Here is a 27,524-nt window from a genome sequence, read left to right on the forward strand (position 1 = left end):
TTAAGTATTCCTAAAGGATACACATTTAAACATGACATAAAGCCCACATGTTCCTATGGATTGAAGGTTTTAAGAGGCTTGATAAACACTTGCTAATGGGAAGGCTACAGTGGCCTTTTTTTCTGCAAATAGCATGATGATCTCCAGATTTTTCTTATTTAGATGTTTACTATAACCATTTAGAAATTCAACAACTAATGATGACACAATCAGCAGAAATGAGAATTTCACCTGTACTCCAATCAGCTAATAATCATGAAGGGAACAAGGAAAGAAAATAGAAAATAAGATTTTTCTTAGGTTCATCTTGAACTACTGAGTATGTAATTACTATTACTTACAGACAGGAATGTAGGAAATGGAGTGTCTGGAACCAAAGTAAGCCTGAGGCTGAGCTCTGCAGGAGAAGCCAGGGGCACCCAGCTGGGAGCTGAGCCTTATTTGACCTGTGCTCCTCCTTTCTCTCTGTGTATTTTCCCCACAGCAGAGCTTCAGCTCTTGGTTCCATTGAGATACAGGATGGATATCCCAAATGCTGAGGTCCAGCAGAGCCTCCTGCAGCCATGCCCACCCAGAGCAGAGACCCAGAGCCATGAGGAACCTACCAGGGTGTTTCTCTTTGCCATGGGTGAAGGCTGCGGCGTTCCCGAGACCGGGGTGGAACCAGGAGTCCTGATCTCATCTATCATCATCCTGACTTTTTCAGGCACTTTGGTGGCATCACTACAGATTTCCTCCCAGCCAGGCAGCTTGGATTTTAGGAAGTCTGCACACTGCATCCAAATGAAAAGATACTTGTCAAAGAGAGGCTTTTTCAGAAAATTGCACAAACCTACTGGTTAACTTTCACTGTACCAAAATGGAAGTATTTTCTAAGATTCTTCTAAGGAACACCTCTCTGAAAGAAATAAGATATTGTAAAAGCAACTCTTCTGCAGGGTCAGATATTGGAAGTACCTGATCAGTCCCATTAATTTTTTCCTTAATACATTATTTTAAAAAAATTACAGTAACCCTTGATTTTTGCTACAGTACATTTCATAGAATAGTGTATTGTAAACATTTTCTATGAACTGAGCACAACACTTGCCCAGCACTTCAGTTCTTCTATTTCTGGCAGTCTGTTCTACAGAGGAAACACTCAACATCTCCTGTGTGCCTGGATTTCAGGAGTTTCCTTTTTATTTACACTCACGGCACTGACCTGAACATGGTAGAAGTGCATGTGCTGGGTAAAGCTGCAGTGCTTGTCAACCAGAAAACAGAACCTTCTTTTCTCTTCAAGGAGAGCTTCTCTGCAGCCTTCTGCAATAAATCTCTGAATATCACTTTGTCGAGAGCTCACAGTTTCCAAATACTGAGGGAAAAAGGGAAAAAATGAATCACACAGAGCCTCTGAGTTTTATTGGATGCCATATCCAATTAGTTAAGTAAACTCTAAAAGCCATAGAAAAAGCTTTTGGAAAGGCAGGGCAGGATAGGGTGGCTTTACTTCTAAGTCCCTCTATTTTGCTGCAGGGATGTGACTTCCCTGATCTCATCAGGAGAATGTTTATTGTCCCTCCAGGCAATTAACAGCCTGTGTAGGGGTTGTGAGGGGCTGTGTGTGTGTTCAGGTTAGACCAATGACCTTTGTCTGCACCTGCAGCTGTATTTATTCACACAAAGCTGTGATCAATCTCTGCTTCATTTAGGAGGGGGGAAATGAATTACTAAAAAGACTAAACTATATTTATCTGAGATTACAAGGATTCATTAAATGCTAATCCTTGAGCTCAGACCCAGAACCTTAAAAAAAAACCCTCAACTCTTATGAATGCAGGTTAAAAGACAGGCAGTAAGAAATAGGAGCTGCTGTTACCTACACTTACTGTACTGCGTTATACACAAAGATTTCTTTGAAAATTAAAATAAATATAGAGAAAAAAATATAAGCTAGCACGAAGTACAAGTGTCATGGAAATAAAAATATCAATGACAAATATTTTCAGAGAGACACATGACAATGAGAGTTTGATTGACTAATTTTCTCTTCAGTGTCTTGCCATTTCAGATTTCACCTCAAGATGGCAATGCTGGATTAAGGGCAGCAGGAAAGGCACTGACACAAACTGGCATTGCCTACTTAGGGAAATTACAGCAAATTACTCCTGAATTTGCATAGCTGAGCTGGCTCCCTGTGTGCAGCTCTGCATAAAGGTGTAGTTACAGACCAATTAATGGTCAAGGGATGAAATCTAGGAACCAGAAGCCTCTGAATATGCAGACTGCAGCAGTGAGAGCTCAATTGCAGCTGCAGTACAAACCCTAGGAGTGCTTTAGTACACACCAACTTCAGGAACCAGTAACTTTTCCTGATGACCAGTTCTCATACAGAGAAAGAAACAAATAAGAGACAGTGCACTGACCTCCATTTCTTTATGCTCATATTTTGTTACATTTCGTGCTCCTTGGCTTTTCCTTCTGATTTTTTTCAGCTCAGCCTGAGATTTCTCTAAAGAATCCAGTTTGCTTCTGTGTTCAGTTTGGTACCTTTTTAAAGTTGCCTGCAATCAAAGCATTTACATCATCTCATAATGCACTATATATCCATATATATCCAGCCATACATCTGGGTAAGGGACTAAAAAGCATTACTGTGATATTTGAGATATTGTTCACACACCCCAAATGAGTTCAACAACTGCTGTAGTTTTAAGGAGCTATGAAGTCATACAGGGATTCCCTTTTAAACTTAAATTAGGCATGAAAATCTTGGCCATCTTTATATATCTAAAGTGCATTTCTAATAAAGTTTGTATGAATTAATTAAATTTTGGGAAACAACATGTAAAAAAATTCTTTGACTAGCAACAGACAAATAAAATAAGAGTTTTAGAATTCAATGTACTTACAGTCATATATTTTACATCCAGGTCTGTTTTTTTCTCCAGTTCAGATATAATTTCTTTATGAAACTTTTTGAACTTTAAAAACAAATAAATTAAGGGTCATTAAAAATTGGCAAAAGTAATTTCTAATTTCACAAGCAAAACGAATTAGAAGAAATTATTTAACTTACACTCTCCTCTAGACTGTCATTAAGTTTCTTGTGTGTTCTTGAGATTTCTACCAGAACTTGGCCTGTTGATAAACATACAATTATATTGGTTTCTTTGTTAGACTTCTGAAGTTTAAGTTAACAAAGAGCAATGATAAAATGCATTTAACTAATATACTCATTAATTGATATATTTTAGAGGGATAGGAAATTTCTTACTGCTGCTCATCACAGCAGTTGGAATGAATAATTCACTCTGGTCACAGACAAACCAAGCAGTTCATAAGTGATAGAAGAATAACTAATCATGCATTGTTATGCAAAAGGGACATGGAGTGCCAGAGAAAATAAATACTTCCTTCTCTCCAGAATAGCTCCTCTTGGTTTAGTAACAACCTCTTTTTGTGCCAAGTCAGAGAACAGCACACAAGTTGTTACTTCCCAAATAGTTGCTATCCATTTCTTAGTCTGAAAACTAAACTTCAATGTTTATTAAGTTACTGCACCTTCAGAGTCAACAAAGCAGCCTTTCAGTTGCCCTGCTGCACACCTGCTAAAGCAGAGCTGGTGCAGACAGGAATTGCCACCTGTGCAGCATTAACCAAGGCAAAGCAGATTGCTCAGCATCCTCCCAGCAGAGCTGAATATCCCACTCTGCTCTGCTGCCTTCCTTACACAGCCCAGTCAGGACTGGGAGCAGTTGAAAGCTGAACTGTTCCATTTTGCTTCAGGAGGATATAGAGGAAATATCCCTCAATCTTTTGGGTGTGGTTGGATGTGCAGAGCAGGGTAAACTTTGGGCTGGTGCTGCCCTGCCTGCAGCCAGCCACATCACCCTGCCTGCTGCTCATGGCCACATCAGCCCCACTCCCTCTCCTGGCACAGGCACACTGAGAGGGTGCCAGCCCTGGCTGGGAGATTGCAACACTGCTGGCAGCAGCTGGCAGGGCTCAGTGTGACTGCACCCAGCCCACTGTGACCAGCTCCTGACCAGCAGCTGCCACCAAAACTAATGTGCCAGGACCATGATCAGATCCACACACTGGGTTGTTTGTGGAAGCCTCGACTAGAGAGGTGTTTTCCTGGCACTCCATTAGCACTGGCAGGCTCAGTTTGACAGCTGGTTCCCTGGCACACCTCCTCCAATGATCCCTGTATCCCTCAATCACCTTTGCAACTGTCCCATCAGGTACCTGCAGTGCTGCTGTCCTCGTGTGAGGCAGAGGGACCACAGTTCTGTAATTCCTGCACATCACTGGCAGCCACTGCAAGGCACTGTGTGTCCCTCCTATTTGCCATCCTATGCAATTATTCTAGTTTCCTTTTCTGGAGTTAAAGTAGAAAGGATTTATTAAGTGCTCAATGCTGTTGTATGAATTTTGTTTTCTACTACCCATATTCTTTGAGAAACCCTGAGCAAAAACTTATCCCATAATGCTCCAGATCATTCAGCTGTTCAGAAAAGCTCCCCCAAAATGCCAATAATTAAAAAATTGGCTCAATAAATGCATGACAGATGTTTGCATGACAGACAACCAAGCCTGTGTCCCCATAGTGCAGGTTGGTGACTTGTAAATCTCACACCAGGCAGAAGCATCCCCATGTCCATGGATTTGTTACCACCTTTCTCCCTTCTGATTTTGTCATTCTCCACTTAACATCTCAAAATCTCAGCTTCTTTGAAATGAGAACTACATCTCTTGTGAAGCAGTATGAAGCAGATTTTCAACTAAATTTTATAAAAGGTGGATCTGCACTGTTGTTTATGGGGAGACATCAGGTGGCACAGGAATAAACACATGTGCCTCTCCTGGTTTTCAGGAGTCCCTCTTCCTGCTCCAGTGCCCACCCCTACCTCTCCTTGCACAACAGACTGCAGGACACTCAGAGGAAAGAATTGAAATGAGAACAGACAACCCTTGACTAGCAAGAAAAGGAATTCACAGTCACAGAGAAAGAGCAGTGCTTTTTTTCTTTTATAAATATATAGAGTTTTTCTGAGTTCTGACCAGCCCACAGAGTGCTGTGGGAGTTTTTTATTTATATTTAAAGTTGCTGGTGACTGCAGCAATATAAATACTATGAGAAGGGAGAGGTGCTATAGTAATTAGTTGCTCACGTGCAATAGGAAGGTAAATACAATTTGTTACACAAACACTTGAAGTAATGGAGGTGAGCAGTGATTTTAAGGTTCAAGAAGTGAATGCACTTTGGTTCCTACTGTTTCTGTTTCACCAGCTCAACTGCAAAGAAACATTTTAGACTGTAATGGGCTTTTTAAAGCGAGAAGAATTTTATGAATACTTATCTACAACTTAAAAAGGAAAATGTTGATGAAAGAAAGCAAGAAAAAATATCAAGAAATACAAAGATAATTACAAAGTTTGTTTGGTTTTACATACACAGACTAGAAAGCTCCTTGGGGAGTTAGAGAAATCCAGGGCAAGAACTGGAATGGCCGTCAAAATAATTACCCTTACAGATTTCTGTGCTTTTAAAACAAACTTCTTCTCCCTCTGTGTAAAAACCCCAGAGTGAGCAGTGCTGCCAAGGCAGAGCACTGAGCTAATCCTTGGCAAGGGCAGGACAGACACCCAACAAGGCAGGGCATTGACTCAGCTCAGGCTCACACCCTGCCCTGCCTCTCCATAAACTCCCTTCACCTGGGCTGTGCGTGGAAAAGCTGACGTGCACACGGGGTATTTCTGTCTCTGCAGCCTCCCAGGCTCACTTGGAAACAGGCTCTTCATTTCTGCTACAGAAAATACTGCCAAAACATGTCCTGAAGAGAACTCTGAGAGCTGCACTTCCTTCTGAATGGTTTGTGCTGGGTTATTTGATGGGTTTATTTTAGAGTGTTCTGGAACACTTTTAAACAGTGTGTTTACTTGTCAGTGACTCTGTCCCTAATTGCATTTTCTTTTGCTCTCAACCAGAGACTTCCTGTACTGTGCATCAGGCAAAAGTCATATTTATACTTAATGCATATAAATATATATACTTTATTCTGGGATCTCCTCTCTGCCACCAGGAATCCACAGGCACTGCATGTACTGGCTCACCCACTTCATTTCCCCTTTCAAAATGTTGATTCAAAACATGAAAAGAACCCATCCATAGTAACCACATTCTGATCAATTAAAATTTAAATTATGGATCAGATTCTGCACTTTGAATAAATAGAGAGCATTTCTGCAGTGAACATGTATCATGTTTCTTTACTGAAACTTCTTTAAGATAATGGGTTAGTCACATTTAGATTGTGTTCTCTCAAATTAATTTATACAAGGAGACAAGATTTTGTAGAAGACTAATTCATGAAAGACAAAACAGCCCCTTCCCTACACAGAACAGTGTCCAAGTAGAATGGAGATGGAACAACTTCAATATGATATTTGAATTTTAATCACCATGGTGAATTATACAATAGCCCTGAGAAAGACAGTGGATTACTCTGGATTAATGGCAGCATAACCTAAGGCCAGGCTCAAAAAGGTACAAAAAACTATTTAAGGGGAAGACAAACATGTATTTCTCACATCAATTAAAATATTCTGCTCTATATTAAAGCTGCTCATGATTAGGTTTTACATATGAGAGCTCGTAATACCTGATAATCAAATATTAACCTCATCATCATTTATTGGCAAACCCCAAACCTATCAAACACAATGACATGACCAGAGCACATACCAGGCCACTAAAGTCAAATTTTGGCAGCCATCCTGAAACTTGAAACAGTTTTAGGCACTATATTATGCAATGAATTAAGAAACCCAAAACACTGGTATTGATGATAAACTAAACTATTAAAATACTTGTCTTTCAATTATATTTTTTCTTTGCTTTCCATCTCCCCACACCCTGAAGCTGAAATATTGTGATTGAATAAAGTAAGTGTACATTAAATATTCCCACTTTGTTTTAGAAAACAAAAAAGTAGTTGTAGATGTTCACAGATAGTTGCTCTGATATTTTGCTGTTACCTTAGAGGTGCACTGTAGGGAAGTACAATCTCTCTCAGAAAAGGATTCTCAGGGAACATCTCAAATATCTTAAATGACTTCAAAAATAAACAAACATTCCTCACATGTAGTTCTTGAAACCATGTGTCATAATGCAGCTATAATCTGGTATAGGACCATGAACAATAATTGCTCCAAGGTAAATTTATTTCAATTTCAATTAGATTCAGTGCACCTATAGAAAGATCTTTTAAACTGAAACTTCAGGAATTTGTGAAATATTTTTAGGCTTAACCAAGGCTGTTGGTTGTATCTATATTTTCTATTGAGAAAGTATACAGATTAGAATTCCATTAATGATGTTTGGTTTGCTACAAGAAAAATAAATCATGAGGCTAAAGGGTGCAACAGTCATTTCTCCATATACAACATTCCCTGAGCAAAAATACATCCTTGAAAAGCTGCCTTGCCCAGGAGATGGAAAGCAAGGAAAGCCATTCTCTCAGAAATTATCATTGTAAGGCCAGAACTTCTGCAGAAGTTACACTTCAACCTCTCTGTTTGCACTGGCTGATTGTTCAGGTTATTTACCTTTTCACCTTGTGTTGACTGTTCTTACCAAGTCCAAAAGAATTTGTTCAAGTTAGAAACAAATATGGAGCTCAATCAATAGAGTTCTGTCATAGAAACAAGAATCAACAGCTACCTACAAAATCACTTAAACTTTTAAAATACCAAGTAGCTCCATTAGAATCAATAAAAGTATTAATTACATCAGCTTACTTGAAATATACTTCAATTGTGTTATATTTAGAGGAGGTTGCTCTTGAAAAATTTCAAGTCTCTTAATAGTGAGACTTTTTTAGATGTCTGGGAACAGGCAAAATACTTAATTATATCACTCATTTATTTTGTATTCAGGGCAGGTTGATTAACTCTGTGTCTTAGAGATGAAGCCACATAATTATTTCTATTAAGCAGGAGAATGAAAGGCTGAGTCAAAGCTGCACATGGAGACAGCACAGTCCAAGTGTGTTATTAGATGTTATTGCTGGCAAGATGCTCTTTTCTCCAGGTCACCCTCAGCCCAGAAAAAAGGCATTTATGACATGGGAAAGTTAGAAACAAAGTCCTTTGAAACCAGTAGCCCCCAGGAGGTAGTAAAATAGGAAATTTCAAAGGAATACAGTGCAACAAATAAATATGATTGAACAAAACATCTGCTAAGCTTCAAACGTGTTAAATTTATCATTCTGTGATAGGAAGGATTTAACTGTGCAACAGATGCTTTAGTGAAACCAAAAAGCTTTAATTGAATTGAACATATGAAGGAAGAAAATCATAAAGAAGCTAAAATTAAAAAAAAAACCTGCCCAGCTCTAACTGCACTTTTCTTCTGATACAATTTGTCAAGAATGCTTTAACACACTCCCCCCATCTGTAGAATTAATTGTAATATGCACATAAATCAATAGGACTAGGTCAAGTCTGCCTTTCCTTACTGCATGAGCGAACCCAGAATAGGAATTCAGGAGTAAATCTCCCTGTAATTAATTTTACAAAATGGCATTGACACATGACCACTCAGTGATATTTTGTGAAGGTGACTGCAGAAGGTGAAGGGGAGGAGAAAAACAAGAATAAAGCCTACAGTCAAGAAAAGGGGAAGAGATTTTAAATTATAGTATTTTAAGTCCACTCTACATGCTAGATATAGTACCCTGAGGCAGCTAGACGAACACATAAATAAAATCTGTAAATAAAATAAAAAATTGAAGCAAGGAGAACTTCACATTCTAAATGGTATTCTGAGATTAATTTTAAAATATGCAGAGTTCTCATTAAGGCTGTGAACAACAGAAATGTTTTTCCAATATAACAAACAAATAGGTTAACTTAAAACGAATTAAGGGTTAAGGGAAATCAATAATTACTTTATAGTCTCATTGATACAGAAGAGATAAACAGTCCTGCAAGATGCCTCAGTAGTCTAAGTATCTTGCCTCCACATCCAGACAAAACCAGCAAGCAATAAATAAGATTGTGCAGGACACTGTTGCTAATTTGGTGTTTGAACTGGTGAACTCCCACAGGACTTCACTGCTCTGCCCCTCACATGGCTCCAGAGGGAAAATATGCTCTAGCTCATGCTGACTTTTTAAGTGTCTTTGACCACAATCAAATTTTCATCTGATTGATGAAAATAACCCAAACAACCCAACCAAAAAATCCAAAATCTTTGGTCTTTGTTTCATCCAGTCAAATTGATTTTTCCCAGCTGTATCAGAGCCAACACTTGGCCAGGAGACCACAGCTGTTTTACCCAGCCCAGAGAACTTTCTAGGCATCTGCTGGGCCAAAGGGGACTCCCAGCATTTTCCTTTTACAGTGAATGCTGTACACTAAGTTCTGTCCTTCCCAAATATTAGCTTTATTTTGCAATGTGCACATTTACCTGTACAAGTGCCTGTGTCTCTCTGACACACACTTGGCAATGCTCTCTTGAACACTTCCCTGTCATTAGGTTACATATTGCTCTCAGCATGGGAAATAAAATCAAAGAATCCTCTTATTCAAAGATCCTTTTCCCATTTCTTAATTAAGCAAACAATGAAGGGATAGAGCACAGTTCACTTCTATTCTAGTGGCCTAGCACCTCTTATGATATCATTTCCTTTTGTAGACCAGGATCAAAACTATATATAGTCACCCTTTTCTTGTCCTAAAACTTCACTGATGATCATGTGAAATAGTTTAGGAACAAAGGACTTTCCTAGTACAGAAGACAGAATTTTAATGACTTGAATTAAAATTATTATTTCTCTTTGAAACTTTGGGATATTTAAATATTAAAAGGGACAGAATACTGCTCAGCTCTTGATGCCAAAGAAAAACTGTGCCTGTTTATAAGCCATATTCAGTTAAACCCAAGGATGAACTTCCTTTTTAAATATATTTACTAAGAATAAAATTAATGCCAAATTCTTTCAGCTGGACACAGGTGATTTTAGAAATTTTACACAATTCATACTATAAAGTTGGTAATGAACTGCTAATCTGTTACTTATTCTCACATAAGGCTAGACAAGGGTGAATACTGATGAGATTAACAAGACCATTTTGATTTCCAGACTCTGAGTTTGTTCTTGGGGTGATGCTCCTATTTTCCTGTTTTAAATGGAACAAAAACATGAGCTCACATTGTATTCTAAAGAGGAATGTGACTTTATTGCAGATTCAGCAAAGTTCAGTCTAGTTCTCCCATTTCTCACAAGATGTTTTGATCTCTTAGGCAAAAAAAATTCAGAGATTAGAATTTTTTTAAACATACTATATCATTGAACAGATGTTAATCAACATGAAATATTCAGCTTGCCTCAGATGATTGGTAAGCACAGAAACTAAATTTTAATGTTAAAAAAAAAGGAAAGGAAAAGCATATACCATGTAAATAACACATGAAAAATTACAAACTTGTTTTTCCACCTGTTACTCCATTACTAATATATATATGAAGACTGCTGCAGGCATTTTTGTTATTATTTTTTTTTTTTTTACCCTAACATAAACCCACAATATATTAAGGTTTATATGTCAGAGTCTAATCTTTCACAGGGCTGTGGAACCCCTCCATGCCACAGCTCTTCATACCTGAGCTGCAGTGGTGTGCAGTGACTCGTAATCTTCACACAGGTCAGGTGAAAAGAAAATAAGTTACAATACAGCCACAAGCCTGAACTTGCCTGGGTGAAACCCTGCTGGTTTGAGGCAGATTAGTTAAGGAAGATCACACAAGAGAGCTAATCTCTGTTTTACAGCAGGAATGGAACAAGCAAATCATGCCAGCCAGCAAAAATTGAAGTTTTTATGGGTTTCCAGTACCAGAGAGGATAAATATTTAAGTCATCATTATAAATGTTACATGAAATGCAATAAACCACAAGGAATCACTGCAACTTTCATTGCAGCATTTTGGAACGGCCACTGAGTTTCACAGTCTTAGCAGTGACCAAAAAAGCCCCAAACGAAAAAAGTCCATGCCTAAATTGAGTCAAGTTTTGATAAAATTCTCTTTTTCAGAAGCCCAAGACAATTGTTTTTGGTTCCCTGCCCTGCCCCATGGGACTGTAAGTGGCATCTACAATGGATACTGGATTTTTTTTTTTTTTTTTTTGAGAAATAATTGAGCAGGAAGAACTGACTGTACAGACTAAATATAGTTAGACTTTCACTAAAGGATTTACAAGCTAGTTACAGATATGATGTTATTTTCCTCACAAAGTTGTCATTTACTTTCCATTTTTTCTCTCACTGAGAGCACAGTGAGTACATTTTCTCTGCACAGGCTCTCAGGCTTGTTTCACCTGGGGCTGGTGGTGAGGACAGGCAGTGATTGCTCAGCATCCTCAGCTTGGAGAAGTGAGACAGAACAAGCTGCTGCCCTGAGAGAGCCCCTGGGGATGCTGCTGTGCTGGGTGGGCACACAGAATCCCTCCAGACCTGGCCACCACCCAGGGGACACTGCATGGACACACAGGGGAGCTCCAGGCCATCCTTGCCAGGCTCCCACTGCAGGATGGAAGATGTGGGTGAGCCTCATGTGACATTTCTGTGCTCCACTGAGAATCCTTTAAGGAGTCCCTCACTGTTTTCTTTGAGGCACAGCATGAAGATATCAAATCTCACTCATTGCAGGTGTTTAGAATATGTATTTTCCCTGGAGGTTTGTGCTGACAAGGATCATTTGGGGTTTCTGTGCTGGTGCCATCTGTGCTGGTGACACCACCATCACAGCCACCCTGAGCAGCTCAGGGCTGCACTCTGCAGCAGGGTTACCCCATCTTAGCACTGCCAAAAAACAGGAGAATCAGCTCCAGTTTATAGGGTGCAGTAAGACTGGGGCAGGTGGGGAATAAAATATTAAAATTTACTGAAAAATGTCACCTACTGTCTAACTTAACACGAAAAAAATAGCTGGAAAATGTCACTGAAATACTATGAATATCTGTCTTCTTTCTTTTCTCTGGTGGTACTGCAATTGTTACAAAGGCCTTGTGCCTTTTCATATTCTGCTTCCTCCCATCAGCCATTTCCAGAACCTGAAAATTTGTAACTTATCTGGAAATCTTCCTAACAAAATTTACAATGATATAATTGTACACAAAACAAACTTTTTTTGAGAGTTCAGTAAAAACAAACTGCAGTATCCATTTCTAGACACATTCTTTATATTCAGTAAGAAACACACCTCTTGTTCAGTGTGATTATTGAAAGTACCATGTCTGATTTTTATTCTGTCAGGGAAATATTACAGAACTTACACCCAAGTCTGACTCATCTCCTTCCACCTTTCTTTTAGCAGACTGGAGGCCTACATAGCATAAACCCAGAATGTCACTGTATAACTGGAAAATACAAACCCTTATTCCTGCAAAACCCCACAAATACTTTGTATTTCCCTTTCCAGACAACTCTCTGTAGTTTCCTTTTATAGCACAGGAATGGAGTGGCTTCTTCAAATGAAATTCCATTATAAATATAGCAGAAGACTCTTTTTTTAATGCTCCATAGGAAAAGCTGGCCTGATTCTAACTTCTGAAACTGCAGCCTCTAAGCTGCTTTCCCAGGAATTTCCAGCAGATGAGGTGCTGAAGGTTCTGCAGCTGCTGGCACCTTCCCTTTGTGTTGGATAGAAATCCAAAGGTGTTGATTCCCTAGGGATGGCAGGGATGCAGAGGGGTGGAGACCATGGCAGATCTCAGCTGAAAGGAGCTGGAGGAGGGAACAGTGCAGGGTGTCACCTTTCCCAGTGAAACTGGATTCCAGCTGACAGGTCAATGTATCCCTGCTGAGGTAAGCCAAGCACTCTCCTCCCTCCCCTTTTTATTTTAGTGGAATTAGAGATAGCTACATTCACCCTAAACCATGGAATTTTCTCTTTTTCTGTTTGGTTTTCTCACTAGTGAGAGTGACACAAGTGCTGCATCCCAGAATTAACAGCAGAGAGCTACAGCTCTGAAAAATATCTATTCAAGTGGCAATTTTGCTTATTAAACAGGAAGAAAATAGGCAGTTTGGAATAATACTTGCAAGACAATATTTTAAATAGAAAGTACTGCTTTACATAATGGTCTGATTAGAAATTTTTCAGCAAGTAAATATGTCTGTTTTAGCAAAATTAAATTTTTCCATTTTAGTTCCAAAACTTTTTCTGTATGAGTTGACCATTTCTTCTGTGCACCATGAGAAGTTTTGGGGGTTTCTCCCCTCCTCTCTCTATCCTGTGACTGCCACAACAAACAGCAATCTTTTAATTCAATACTTGTTTCTCTAGATCACTTGTAGTGGTTTTTAACAAAAAAATTCTTCTGAAAAGAACCCAAATTTTCCCAAATTGTTACATTTTAGACTGCAGATGAGCATAAGCTCTTGCATGCCAGTTTCCAATTAAGTTTTACCACAATACAACTATAAAAAACAAGCCTGTAAAGCAGAGTAATCTTTAAATAAATTATCAGTCTTGGTTAGATTAGAGACCTTTGTTTCCTCTGTTTGTTCTATTAACATACTGATCTTCTTAGTTCCATTGATCAAAACCATGCAATGTAATATTTTTTTCTTTATTCTTCTGTTTGCACAAGCAATTAATAGTTTACACTCCTTAGTTCTTGAGCAACAAGCTCTGAGTACAGACCCATAATGTAATTGTGGGTGACTGCTGTAGATACTGTTGCTACACAATAAACTAAGTGGGACTTTACACCCACAATATAAAATGAGATGAAGCTACAATGATGACTGGTAGGTGCTGGAGAAGATGTGAGAAGCAGAATTCCATAGGCAAGCAAGAAATAACTTCCCAATTCCTTATGCAAGTGAAGCCTAGAGAGACAGCCTGTGTTACTAGAGGAGATTTTATTTAATTTATAAGCACTAAAAATTGACATGACAAAGCCTCACAAGCCTTTGTGTTTTGGGCAAGGCAAGAACAATAAGCAACACATGAAAGTTACTATTTTAACACCATGGTGAAGTGTCTATGTGAAATTGGTTTTACTGCATTATTGAAAACACAGCATTTTGAGCTGGTGTGGTATGCAGAAATTTGAATAGTATGAAATCTTAACATTCTAAAACAGGCAGTTTCTTGTTTTCTAACTTTTCTTCCTAGAGGGATTTCCAAAAGATGCCTAGGAAAAAAAAGTATGCAAATTCCATGCTGCAGGATAGCTTGAAGCAAATAAATTCAGATTCTGTTCTTTAAATGCTCGTAGCCAAGTCTGGGGAACTACAAGCTCAGAAATTTAGGGAAATACAAAATTAGAAAGAATGTTGACTTGAACAACTCATCCCTTATTCATAAAGATTGTGTTATGACTGCAGTACATTCTTCTACTTCCTCAATTTGCTTAAATTATTCTTTATTAAAATGATTCAGAGAGCTTCAACCAGACTTGAAAGATAGAGATACTTAGTACAAAAGCTCTGAATCAGCTGGAATATCCAGATTTCCTTTTCATTCTCATTTCCCTCTTCTGCTCCAATCTCATTCAATAGAAGAAAGGATTTCTGGCACTTTTACTTGATTATTTTTTTCCCATGACTTCTCCAGCCTGTCTGCTTTCTACCCTCTACATCAAAAAAAAAAAAAAAAAAAAAAAAGAACTTTATTTCTATTCCATTTCTGTTTTTACCCTGCTGTGGGGCTGGTGTCCATTTGATAGTCTCATCTCAGGAGCCCACTCTGTGTTTCCTTGTGGGTTTGATACCAATCTTCACATCCCACTGGCACTGAACACTCTCCAGGTCACCCAGCAGGTTTGGGTTTGAACTGTGAAACCACCTCTAAGCTGGCAGAGATAACAGAAGTATAATGCATGACAGAGCTGCTGGTGACCAACCACTTGTCTTTTGGCAAATCTGAAGGAATTAATGGATGAGATTTTCACAGGGGGCTGCAGCAGCTCCCCTGGAGTCAGAGGGTCCAAAGTCTGGTCTGTCCTTATGCATCCCATTCTGCTCAGCATGCACTGCAATATTATTAAAACACAAAAAAGTGCAGTAGATATTTCTCTTTTCAAGAAGATACTTTTAGAGACACCTGTGTGTATCATATTTGTTTGGTAAATAGTTTAATACTGTAGCCCAGCTTCAGAACATGTAAGACTTTTCCTTGAAAATGCAAATGATCACAGACTCCTAACCACATTATCCTGCCTTTCCCAGCATTCATTGGCTTTCCTTATCTCTAAATTAAGTATTCCATCAGAGAGTATGTTGGAAGAAATCCAGGTTTACTGTTTTCCTTAAGAAGAATAGATTTTTCTGCAGTAACAGTTAAGGCAGAAGTTGAACAGAAAGCAGGGAAGAAGGCTGTTTTCTCCATATGGTATATCTAGAAAAGGATTTGAATTTGAAGGATGGAATTCATAGTTAAACAAAAACATGTTTTCAATCACAATTCTGTATTGTCCCAAATAATAGGGAAAACCAGCTATTTTCAGAAGTCAGCAGAAGATTACCCAATAATAATAATATTTCCAAATAAGCAGACAATGTCCCACAGTGACAAGTCATAAATCAGTTGCTTCCATGCATCTGACCAACTGCTTGATTGCAAAAACTGTAATTGTGCATTTTCTGCTATTTCCTAAGAGTCTGCATTGCCATTTCTTGTAACTGTTGTGCAGTCTGACAGCAGCAGCTCTGCTCTCTGTAAAGAGCCTGCAGAGCAAACAGAGGAGCTGCTGCTCAGGACTGTTTGCTCTGCCCTGTTTGCTGTTCCACCACTCCCAGCCCTCAGCTCTCACCCACAAGTGCTTTCAGAACAATCCATAAACATGCAGGCAGCCCCACAGAAACCAGTGGCCACCTTTCCAGAGAGTCTGTCCCCTCAATTCTGCTTCTCCAGAGCTATAAAAAAAACCTCTTAAACCCATCCATTGTAATCAGCTGAATTAACAGCTGTGAGTTGCAGGAGGAGATGCAAGTTACATCACTGGAAGGGTCCTGCATTGCCCAAAATCAAAAGTTCAGAGGCAAGACACCTCATCAAGTTATTTTTGTCAAACAGCAAATGAAGGCATTAAGCAAATGTTTCCCCTTTGCAGTACAGGTCCCAGTTCTTTGCTTTGCAGTGACATGAGAAGTTTTAGTCAGAAATATTACAAATACTTTGTACTCCTTTGCCCAGTGTTGCAATTATACTGCTCAGCCTACAGAAGTGGTCAAGGTCAAGTGCTGCTGCTGATCTTTCAAATATTCAGAAATTATTTTCAGGAGAGTACAGAACTTGTAGTGGATTTATAGTAATGTAAAATTAATCTGTCTTTGAGTCTACAGTTTCTCTTTCAAAAGCTCAAGTAGAAAATAAATATAAATGCACCTGAGAACTTTCAGTGATGCACTTGATCAAAAGTAGTGAAGTAAAACTGAATCCTTCACAATGACACTCAACCAGAAAATTGTTTTAGTTTAGAACTGCTGTTATACACGAGGACTCCTCATACCAATATTCTTTTGCAAAAGTATTTCAACCTTCACCTCTGCATTAAAAATCAGGATACATGTTTTTTCATACTTACTTTAGAATTATATGAGCTTTAAAATACATGCTTTTGAAAGCATAGGAAGATATATATTCACAAAAGGAGGGGAAAAAAGGTAATTTTGTCAAAACATTGTGAGTGTCTTGAGAAATAAGATGCCTTAAAGGCATCTAATCCCTTCTCTCCATGTTATATAAGAGTAGAACACGTTTTTACTGATCCTTATCTACTTCATGTTTGTTCTGTGAACTGCCAGCAGGAAAGCAAAAATAAAGTTATACTTTGGAGTAATTTAAAAAATGAGTTTTCACTTACCTAATTCTTTAGAAACTGGAGAATCTGCTGATATGTCCCCAATCTTTGCAAGGCTATCATAATATGCTCTTCCAGCCACTACCATAACTGGGGGTAAGTGGAAAAAACACAACAGTTAAAAAAAATCAAAATATCTTCAATTTTTATTAGCTTATGATCCTATGTAGTCTTGTCATCCAGAGCACAGAGTTAGAGAGGGGTATATGGCAACAAGGAAATCCTTCTGTCAGAAAAAGTTACAAAAGTCCCTGTGCTCCCTGCTGATCCTGAAACCAGGAAACAAAGACAGAACTCCAGAATATATTACTGAAGTTTCAGCCTGTTATTTAACACCAACTCCTGTGCATACCCAGAAGCAATCAGCATCTAGTGGGAAGGTTTATGCCATTGGTCAGGACAGAGCAAACTGTTGGAAAAACCCAAACTGCAATCCCAGATTTACTGCAAGTGCTGAGGTCTCAGAGCAGGGACACCCTGGACCTGCAGCTGTCCCAGGCAGATGTGGAGCCCCTCAAAAACAAATCATCATTGCCCTCCAAAGCTGCCTCTTACAGGAGCCAATAGCTCTCCCTACACAGCACAAAGTTTCAGTTATTCCCAGTTAATCATTTCCTGGTTAGGGCTGATTTAAAGAGCAAAGCCAGTTTTGCTGGAATGGACACAGAAACGTTGGGATTGGAGCTGCAGGGAGCCCAGTGGGGACAAACATCTGACACAGGGAACAGATCTGCAGTGGCTGCCCTGCATCTTCAGTGTCTAGAATTGATCTGCACACCACACAGAAAGTAAATAACAAGGACAAACTGGCAAGCTTTAGTTATTTGTCACAGTTTTTCTGTAGTAGCACATTCTTGACCTAAAGTGAAAGTCAAGCAGAGCCTTGCTGTTTGCTTTAGAATATTTTTTTGTTTTTAGAGGAATATAATTGCCAATTACAGGTCTGTATTTTTTACAGTTTTTACTGGTAAGGTGACATCTTTTGTTACATAACAGCATATTCGCTGAGAAGCCTGAAAATTTTCCAAATCAAACAAAGATTCTCTTTGAGGCTCTGTTGCATTAGAAAGGGTGATTTTTGCCTAAGCTCTGTCTCACAGGTGCTCTGTACTCAAACTTTCTGAGCAGAATAATACTGGTGCCAGTGATGGAGCAGAGAGGCACCTGTACAAGAGGATTTGATGCCAGTCCAACTCTTCCTATCTGTGTTTTCTCAAGACAGCCCCAAGTCACTCTCTTCTCCTAACACAAGCACTAAAAAAGGAAGGAAATGTGTGTTTTTCCCTGTTCTAACCAAGCTAAATCAAAAACTCTGCTTGTATAGTCCCTTTACCAGTTCTATGACATATAAATTATTTCTGCAGAAAGGGAGGTTTTTTGACCTTGTGTCCTCAAAGTGTAGAAAAATACATTATAAACATATCTGCAGTTCTTTTTTTATGTTCTTCCTCAGCATACTCCAACTTTTTTGGAAAGCTGCAAAGTGTTTGATTAGCAACAGAGTATTTACTCCTTGTTACAGATCTATTTACACCACTCAGAACTGATGGTGAAAAGATTACAAATTTATGAGAGTCCAAAGATGACTTTGCAACAGTTGTTGCAACACTGTAAATGTTCATTTGAAATTAAGAATTCATGCTAGATACACCTTATCAGCTAGGCTTAAAGGCAAATGTAACAAATCAACAGCAAAGTGTGTGAAAAGCAGAACCCTCAGAAACCGGTATTGAAGTATTTCAAATGAAAATGAAAACACTTGTTATTCCTCCTGGTACTACCTGTAATTCCTAAGGTCAGGTACCAGGTAACCACATGTTAATCCATCAAATTAGGCACTGCCACAAATAAGTCAACATTTCCCTGTTTTCATCTCCAGCAGGCTTTGGTTTTATCTTTTTCTCAAGCCAGGTCTAAGATTTGCATGAAGAGAGATTTCAATGTCTGTTTGGCTATGCACTACTTCTGCAGGATCCCATTTCTCAGAGGACTGCATTGCAAGAGGGGAAAGATGTGCCACAGGCTGGAGTGAGGCAAAATTAAAGAGATTTTACATGGTTTTAATATGGTATCAAGCAGTTTGACAGGTCTGCATGGGGAAATGGAGCAGGCTCTGGCAGGTCCCACAGTGCAGGCTCTGGGAGTCCTGGAAAACCCTGCTCAGATTGTTTCTGTGAAGTCAATAATGGAAACAGAAAATTACATTCTAAAATGTTTGAGAGACTGGTCCTTAGACTCAAATTCAAATTCATTCCGATTTTGACTCAATGAAAAAGATAGCACCAGGATTAGCAGGGACAATGACAACAAAAATCAATCCACTCCTGCAACTGGAACTAATTCAGATTGTTCTGCATTCAGGGTTACTTAAGTAGTGACGTGTGTAGGTGAGCAGGAGCAGATCTAAGAATGTGAAATATGTCTGGAAGGTATTTTCAGAGAGAGGAAGAAAAAAAAAACAAACCACCTTATTTACATAACTTTGGGTTTTTTCACTTATTATTCCAATGTGGGTTTCTTAAATCCACTTTCAGTTTATTTTGCAGGAGCTCTGTGTCCAAGTGTTTGTGATGCAACTTCTCCAGGACAGTGGAAAAACCCCAAAATACTGGAGAGAAGGTACATATATTTATATATCTGTGCTTGTTTAGTTGGGGTTTATTCCCTCCTAATTAAACACATCCAAAGTCCAGCTATGGAATTAAGCCTATATATACATCATATTCAATATATATATTTAAATGAAAATTAAACATTCTTTCTAAAAAGCACTTGGAAAACTTACCATTAACAGCTCTTTCATAATTCTTCCCCAGATTTATTAAATTCCTCAGTCCGGGATTGAACTGTTCCATAACATTCTAGTGAAAGAAAACAAAATTTGTTTTATAACCAAGGCAATTCCAAAGTGAGTGCATTAATCTCAGTGTCACTCAGGCCTCATTTACAACTGAGAAGTCCATGGATGGATGAAAATTGGAAGATTTGAGAGAAACAGGAAAACAAAGGAGAAGAAACTGAGCATTTAAGATTAATAAATGGGGGAAAAAAAAGTTATTGCTACACGGGGGTTAGAAAGGAGTCTGGCTGTTTATAATACAAAGGAATATCAGGAGTGTGATCAAAGTTTGTGGAAGACCAGATTTGATGGTAGGTGTTGTTCACCAAATCTCTGGTTCATATTTGTGGTTTTTGTGGTACAGACACATCTAGGGAAATTAACTATCTATTCTGGGGGTTTTGCTGCATTTTTTGTTGGTTTGAAATTTGTGCAAAGCCATGGTTTTTTTTTTCAGAAAGAAAATGAAAATTATGACCTTATTTAAATAGAAGGAGGGAAAAAAATCCACTGCAGCTGCTTTTGTTGTTAAATAAAATTACTGTGTGAAACGACCAGAATCTGAAATCCAGTAGCTCCAAGCAGGGCTGCTCTCATTCCTAGCAAATTCTACAATCTGCAGATTCTAGACCTCCTTTCCCCAGAATCTTCCTTACAAAACTGTGGCTATCACATTACTCTGTGAAATTATATTGACATGAAAAGAAGATCATGAGATACCTTAGACACCATTCTGCTACTCTTACTGTTTTTATGGCAATACTTTTATGACACCACTCACTACTGTTCACACAGCAGAACTGTCAAGTTCAAGGAATTCAAAACAGATGATTTCTGTTTACAAGAAATACAGGACTCAAGACAAGTGAAATACTATCAAACTTTTTCTGTTGTGCTACTAACAGAATGAAAATATTTATGTTTAGTACACAAGTGGACTCAAAAAGAATAGCAACACTGTCACATTTGTCTGACTTTCAGGCAAGGCCATGCAGACAGAATTTTATTTTTTTTCACAGACAGTACTATACCTGAATTCTGCTGAATAAAAAAAAAGTGGATGATTAACTCCAATAATACTTTGCCATATTGATAAAAATATAAATATTTAAACACATATAAAACTATTAAATTCCAATACTACTACAGCATAAATTACATCAAAAGCAGCCACAATACCTGGCCTGACTGCCTTTGTGTACAAATTAAATGCAACTGGGATTGTTTTCTGGTCTGTCCCATTAAACTCTCACCCACCCAAGTGCAATCACTGCAAACAAACCAGCTATTGTCCCCAGGCCCTTGATTTGTGTTAACTCACAAACCACATCCAGAAATCATTTGGGAAAGCATGTTTCAGGTTGAGCCAACAATGCCAAGGGCTATTCTAACAACTTAACAGGATGGAAATTCAGGCTCTGGTGTCTGGGAACATCCCTCCTCCTGCCCCAGCTCTTGAATTTGCTGCTGTGGCTGCTCTCTCCTCCTTGCTGTGGCACTCTGACTGTGAGACACTTGTTCCAAGGAGCAAGTTGTTTCTTCCTATTCCAATTTTTTGCTATTTCTTCCCAGCAGTGTGCTAAAGACAGTGTCTGTTGACTTACATGGAGTCAGTGAATCACAAGGAAAAAAAAAAAAAAAGATGAATTGGGGAATTGTTTCAGGATAAAGAGTCCTGTATTTTCAAGAGCATGGGGAAAAAAAGATGTACCATGATGGTGTGTGGCAAGTAAGAATGCCAATGCCACCTTGAATTGCCACTCTATACTGAAAATAATCTTGAAAGATTCTGCCTATGCTAATCCTGTTCCTCAAAACAAAAAATTGCAGTGTAAAACCCCTTATTGCCACCTACCCCAAAATTCTAAGAATAACATGATAATTATTGGCCTTGAAGTCTGATTTTTGGAATGACTGCCTTAAGCATTCAGGAGTAAAGATTCCAGTTTTCCTGACATCTTCTATTTCAGATTTCAAACCAGTGATTGCACCTGTGTCAGTTGTTTTCATTCAGGAGGAAGTGAACAAACCCCAATAAAATTACCCTTAACAGCTTCCCTCTCTGCAGCCAGCCCCCAGAGCAAGGCTCATCTCAATCAAGGTTTTCTGTTCAATAGAAAAACTTAACTCTCCCTGACCCCCCCACCACGTCTCCAAGATGAAATAATTCTCAGATTATTTCCTTTTCATACATCAGAAAAAAAAGCATAATGTGTGATGTTTTTCCTTTCTACTGAAGACTAGATTCTCAAAGCAAACAAAAAACCTGGCCATGCTTCTAAAGGTCTTTTTATACAGTTAACCATAAGTAAGGACTGGCTGTCTTTGAAGTCCAGGAGAAGGATCTAGAGCACTTTATCAAAAAGGGAAACTGTCACAGGCAACTCCCTCTTCAGAATGAGCTATAGATTTGATATTACCAAGACATTTCAGATAAATTAAAATTATTGTAGTATTTTATTCATCTTAGAAGTTAGAGGAGTCAAAAGCAACTCAAATCAATTTGTACAGGTACTTTTTCTTACCCTGTCTTACAGCTTTATAGCTTCTCTTACTTTTAGTCCAAAGAAAAGGTCACAAAAATGAGTAAGACTGAACATCAGTCATACAATAAAGTCAGATCTCAAAACTTCCCAAAAAGGAGGACAGGGGAATCAAAAAATTTGTGATCAGGCAAACAATGAATTAAAAATTGCCAAAAGTCTCAGAAAATAACAGTATTTTTATCTGCCTTGGTGAACAAGGACATGGAAATAAAACCTTTGTCTTAATCCAAATAAACATCATAAAGTGAGAAAGAGCTTGGGAGAGATAAAGTTGTTCACAAGACATCATTTGGCTGTAGAGTGAGGCACACAAACAGGGCCTCCTAATTGTCAATCCTGTGTCCTATATTCTAGTGACACACTACCTCTCATGGACAGAATAATTAACGAGGAGAGGAGGCACATGATCACATCCTACAGCTTTCTATTATTTAGGATGAATGGAAATAAAGGGAAACATTTTCAAAACAGGCAACTGGAAACATCTTTTATGCAGAGACATTTAGAGCTGGCAAAAGTGACCTTCCAAGGGAAAAAAGCATAAGAGAAACCTATTCTGGTCGTTGGAGTCATTAAATCCTCATAGAATCTGTTATAAGGGTTGCTGTGTTCCTTCCACCAGTGTGAGTTTTCCAGTCTGGAGCTGGCTGAAGAGGAAGAAACCCTGAATTTCCACTTGTTGTGTGTGGGTATTATATCTTCCCCAGTTCCTGATAGACATATAAACAAAGCTAATCTTCAAAACAAATGACAGCCATTGTGGAAGTGCCTTCCTGTAAATGCTCAGCTTTGCTTTTTACTTAAAGACACACCTCACTGAACAATAGCTCAGCAGGTATGAACACAACTAAACCAATGCACAGACTCCCTGCAGTTTCAAGTTTACATCCTGCAGGCACTCAGAGTGAATAACAACCTATTAGGGTGGAATTCTGAAATTAGAAAACTACCAGGGAAAAGTAGATCTTGATGTCTACCATAATTCCTATTACCATTACTATAGCTATTCATAGCTGAGCTCTGTGTAGCTACTAGTGATTTAGTTTGTTATTTCTTAATTGGAAAAGGAGTACATTTTTTAAGAAGTCTCTAGTGTTGCCACACTTGTCTGAGACCCCCACTGAGAAGATTTAAAAGCTGTACAAAAAGGAAATAATGCTGTGCTCTACTGTACTTGAAGCATTTTGCATATTAGTGTGTTTCATCTTCTCCTTTAGCTCCTGAAATCCATAATACAGCTTTCACAAGGGCACATCTCATGTTAAGATATCTTATTTGTATGCTAGCTTAATATTATTTTAAAACAGGTTTAACTGAATAGAAAAGACTAAATCAAGATGCCAGTGTTTATTCAAAAAAGACTAATTCTTATGACTAATTATTAGTCGTCTTGATGGAACATTTCTTGTTTAAGAGAAACATTAATACATCATCCATCAGTGTGTTTCAAATATAAACCTTTTCAGGTTATGAACACATGCCCAAGGATAGACCTTAACTAGGCAAAACTCTAAATAAGGGCAGAAGAGATAATTTATACTGAGGAAGAACTGGCTTTTATACAAACTTCCAAAGGTTCCTCTTCCCCCAAGTGAGATTTATAATGCAGGGATGCAAAGCAACAGCCTGGCTGCAGCTTGTGCTGGGAACATAGGTCAATCTGAAGTTTGATGCATAAGTCCAGTAGTTTGAGTCTTTTCAAAATACAGAGACATGGAATTTAGGACTTTAAACTGAATTTATCAAATATATTTCTGTGATAAAACAAAATAATTCTCAATGCCTCTGGGGAGAACAAAGGCTTTTTTTTCAGCGGGAGGTGTTTGGGGATTTTTTAAATTGTGCTTTGGTTGATAATCAAAATTTCTGGGCAAGATTGACTTGAATACAGAGAGATATATCTTTTAAATACAAGATGAGTAACACCAACCACGCATTCTCAATAGATCTCACCCCACAGGAGCAGTGCCTGCCCAGCCCTTGTCCCATCAGGCAGAAGGACAGGTCTGCACCTCAGCCCTTCCCTGTCCCCTTTCCCCTGCACTCTGATCACAGCTGGAAGCCAAGCAGCTTCCCCCACTCACAGCACCAAACCTCTGCAGGCTGCAGGCTCACAACACCACACAAACACTTTTTTGGGGTGACCATCTGTGCTTCAGGGGGTGCCACAGTGTCCCCCAGGTCCCCACAGGAGCTGGCAGGGCAGGGCAGTGCCATAGCAGGGAACCTCTCAGCAGTTCCTTGGCAGAAGGGAGGCTCTGGCTCTCTTTAGTCACAGGCTCCCACACCCTTGGGCTCCACTGTGCACGTGCCATTCCTATCATGCATTAAAGTGATCCTTCAGGTCTTACATAAAGGGTAAATGTCAGCCCATGCACACACATTCGTGAATTATGCTGTTTATTTAGTCAGGTTAGCTGAAAAACATTGAGGTATTCACTTTCTGGTGTTGCTGCCAGAAGAAAGGAAGAACAAGATAAAAATAAAACGAAATTGCTCAGCCACCTGATGACTTCTGTAAATATATTTTGAAGCTTTGTATAACACAGGTTGCTATGTATTTAATAAATCCAATGGATTAGCACTGTAAGAAGGAAAAAAAAAAACAACAAACAACCACAAAACACTTCCCCAGTCCCCCAAAAATAGCAGGCCAGCAAGATATTCAATTTAATTTTCTATTATTTTTTCAGGTCACCCAAAATTTGATTTTTTCTGAGAAGTCTTAAGCCTGTATTTGGTCCTGCAGCACAGATGCCATCACTGCACTGAACTGTTTTTTCCCCCAGACCAAGCCTTTCTTCTTCCAGATTGGAGAAGCAGCAGCTCTGCTCTGGATTTTACCCATCCCAGCACAGTGTCTGAGGCAGTGCACTGCTGGGATGGCTCAGAAAAGAGCAGAAGTGCCATGAGCAGTGCAGAACAAAGGAGAGCACTCTCCACACAGGCTGGAGCAGGGCACAAAGAGGTGTTCATTTGTTTTAGATGGGGGAGCTGTGATTACAGTCCCAGCCAGTGCTGAATACACAGGCTCCTGCTCTCTGCCCCTAAAGGGTAACCAACTGCTTTCAAGATTTCAGCTTTGATATAGAAATAACTGCTTTAAAGTGGACCCCGAATCCATTTTCTATCTGAAGCAGCCCTTATACCTTATCTGGATAAAGTTTCAATTTTTAATGAGGGCAGGGCAGGAGGGTTTCCAGGCCTGTGAGTACGAGCTATGTGATGCAACATGCCAGACCTCTCAAAATACCTACAGAGGAGACATTTCATCACACTGTCAACATTAACTTTGTATTCCTTTGTGGTTTTCCTGGTTATTTCAATCTTAAAGATCCCTTTGAATTAGTAGAGAAAACAAAGCTAAAACTTTAACTATCCCAGGAAATAAGTACAGAGCAACAGGGAAGGTTTTGCTGTTTAGAGGACTCTTATTACTTTAAAGCCTATTTTAAATTATATCCATTAAAACACACAGGAGATTTTCTCCTCTCTCCTCTGTAAAACTGTTTTGACTGCATTTTGGAAGTCAATAGACAGAGTAGAGCACTCCTTTGTTGGCACAGCCCTGAACAGTCAACTTCCCAGGTTTCTCCTCTGTGAGCCTGTATTTACAGGGTGCTCTTCTGAGAGGGGAATTTGTGTTTGCTTATGGCCTTGCCACAAAGGTAACTGATACCAAAAAGCACCAGTATGTTTATCTGCTCTGGTTCTAGAGGACAAAATTTATAGCCACATAGTGTCATTTTTTTTTTTTATTTCAGGAGTTTTGCATTAATTTGATAGCTAAGTCCAAAGAAAGTAAACAGCAAATACAATATGACCCCAGGATAACTGGATTACTTAAAGGGAGGGGTAAAGTTGCCTTAAATGTGTGTCGAAGAACAACAAATGTAGCAGAAAAATTTACTCCTAGTAAATGTTTTTGGAAACCTTTAAATGCTGATGACAATATCTTCAGAAACATGAAAACATTTGATAATAAACCAGAAAAATTTAGTAAATAGTGAAATGGAACAATGCATCAGAAAACTTTCCTTAGGGTTCAAAACTGCAAGTGCAGTGCAGCTGTAAATTACATTTGCAAATGCATTCAATCATGCAAATTTGAGTGCTTTCTCTGGTACAACACACTGTACAGAATGAGGATTACAGATACAACTATGGATTATTTCACTACCCAACCAAAAGTATGATTCTCAAGGGAATTCTTCCCAATTGGAATTGCTGTGTTTTGGAAGGAGTGTGTGTTCAGGGCAAGTATCTGGTGCCCATAAAGAAAATATTTTTAATTCTACAAATAGCCTCCTGCATTCTGTAAAGTTTAAAAGCCTCCCAACATGAACTGAGCTGCCGAAAGTCGGTACTTGGAGGCAGTGCTCGGGCGCACCATCATAAATCTGATTATCAGCTCGGGACGCTGGCAAGCAACTTAATTCAGCGTTAAACCATTTTTAGGCTCTGGCCCGTACGAGGAAACGGTTCAAGCGGAGGAACACAACCACCAGGATCTCCAAACCACCTTATCGCCCAAACACACGAGGGAATGAGGGCTGGCTGCGGATCCGAGCCACAGAGGCAGGAACCGGGTCTGGAATGCGCCTTGTCCCGGCCGCGGGCAGGGGAGCGAAACGGGGAGCGGGGAGAAAGGAGAAGGGAAAAAAACAAACAAACAAAGAAAAAAACAAATAACAAAAAGCAACAAGAAAAGAAGAAAAAGTAAAGAGGAAAAAAAGTGAAGAGAAAAAGAAAAAAAGAGAAAAGTTTGCTGCGTTTCCGCGGCGGGGCAAAGGTGGCCGCGGGCAGCCCCTCCCGGCCCGCACTCACTTTGTACGTGTTCTCCGTCAGCCTGTTCACCTCCTCGGGGTCCCGGGACATGGTGCCGGCGGGGACAGCTGGCTCCAGCCGAGCGCCGCGGCCCCAGCCCAGCGCAGCCTGGGCTCCCGTGCTGGATCTGTCAAAAACTTGCGGAACCAGCCGGGCAGCGCGGCCGGGGCGGGCCCAGCGCCGCTCCCGACGCGGCAGGACTGGCTCGGCGGGCGGGGAGGGCCGGGCCGGGCCGGGCCGCATCACCGCGCCGGGCCCGGGCGGGGCGAGGGCAGAGCGAGGACCGCCCCTACCTGAGCCGCCACCTTCCTCCCTCCCTCCTCATCCTCCCTCCTTCTTCATCCTCCCTCCTCCGCCCCGCTCCGCTGGCCCGGAGCCCTCACCCCGCTGCAAGGCGCGGCCCGGGCCGTGTGGGCGCCCTGTCAGGGGCAGCGCTCGGCTGGAAGC

The 27,524-nt window shown here is 39.6% G+C and overlaps 1 protein-coding gene across 1 annotated transcript in view; it reads right to left on the reverse strand.

Moving 5' to 3' along the window:
- BAIAP2L1 (BAR/IMD domain containing adaptor protein 2 like 1) overlaps nucleotides 1–27,311 on the reverse strand; it is a 34,268-nt gene extending 6,957 nt beyond the window's left edge. Inside the window, exons 1-8 of the mRNA XM_079320853.1 lie at nucleotides 27,078–27,311; nucleotides 19,651–19,726; nucleotides 16,869–16,955; nucleotides 3,062–3,123; nucleotides 2,895–2,966; nucleotides 2,409–2,546; nucleotides 1,205–1,357; nucleotides 606–773 (exon numbers count right to left, since the gene is read on the reverse strand). Coding sequence (XP_079176979.1) covers nucleotides 606–773; nucleotides 1,205–1,357; nucleotides 2,409–2,546; nucleotides 2,895–2,966; nucleotides 3,062–3,123; nucleotides 16,869–16,955; nucleotides 19,651–19,726; nucleotides 27,078–27,128 — 807 coding nt within the window. The 5' untranslated portion in view covers nucleotides 27,129–27,311. The remainder of the gene's footprint in view (nucleotides 1–605; nucleotides 774–1,204; nucleotides 1,358–2,408; nucleotides 2,547–2,894; nucleotides 2,967–3,061; nucleotides 3,124–16,868; nucleotides 16,956–19,650; nucleotides 19,727–27,077) is intronic.
- Nucleotides 27,312–27,524: the final 213 nt, after the last annotated feature.

This window comes from Erithacus rubecula (assembly GCF_903797595.1).
Source record: "Erithacus rubecula genome assembly, chromosome: 17".
NCBI lineage: Eukaryota > Metazoa > Chordata > Aves > Passeriformes > Muscicapidae > Erithacus > Erithacus rubecula.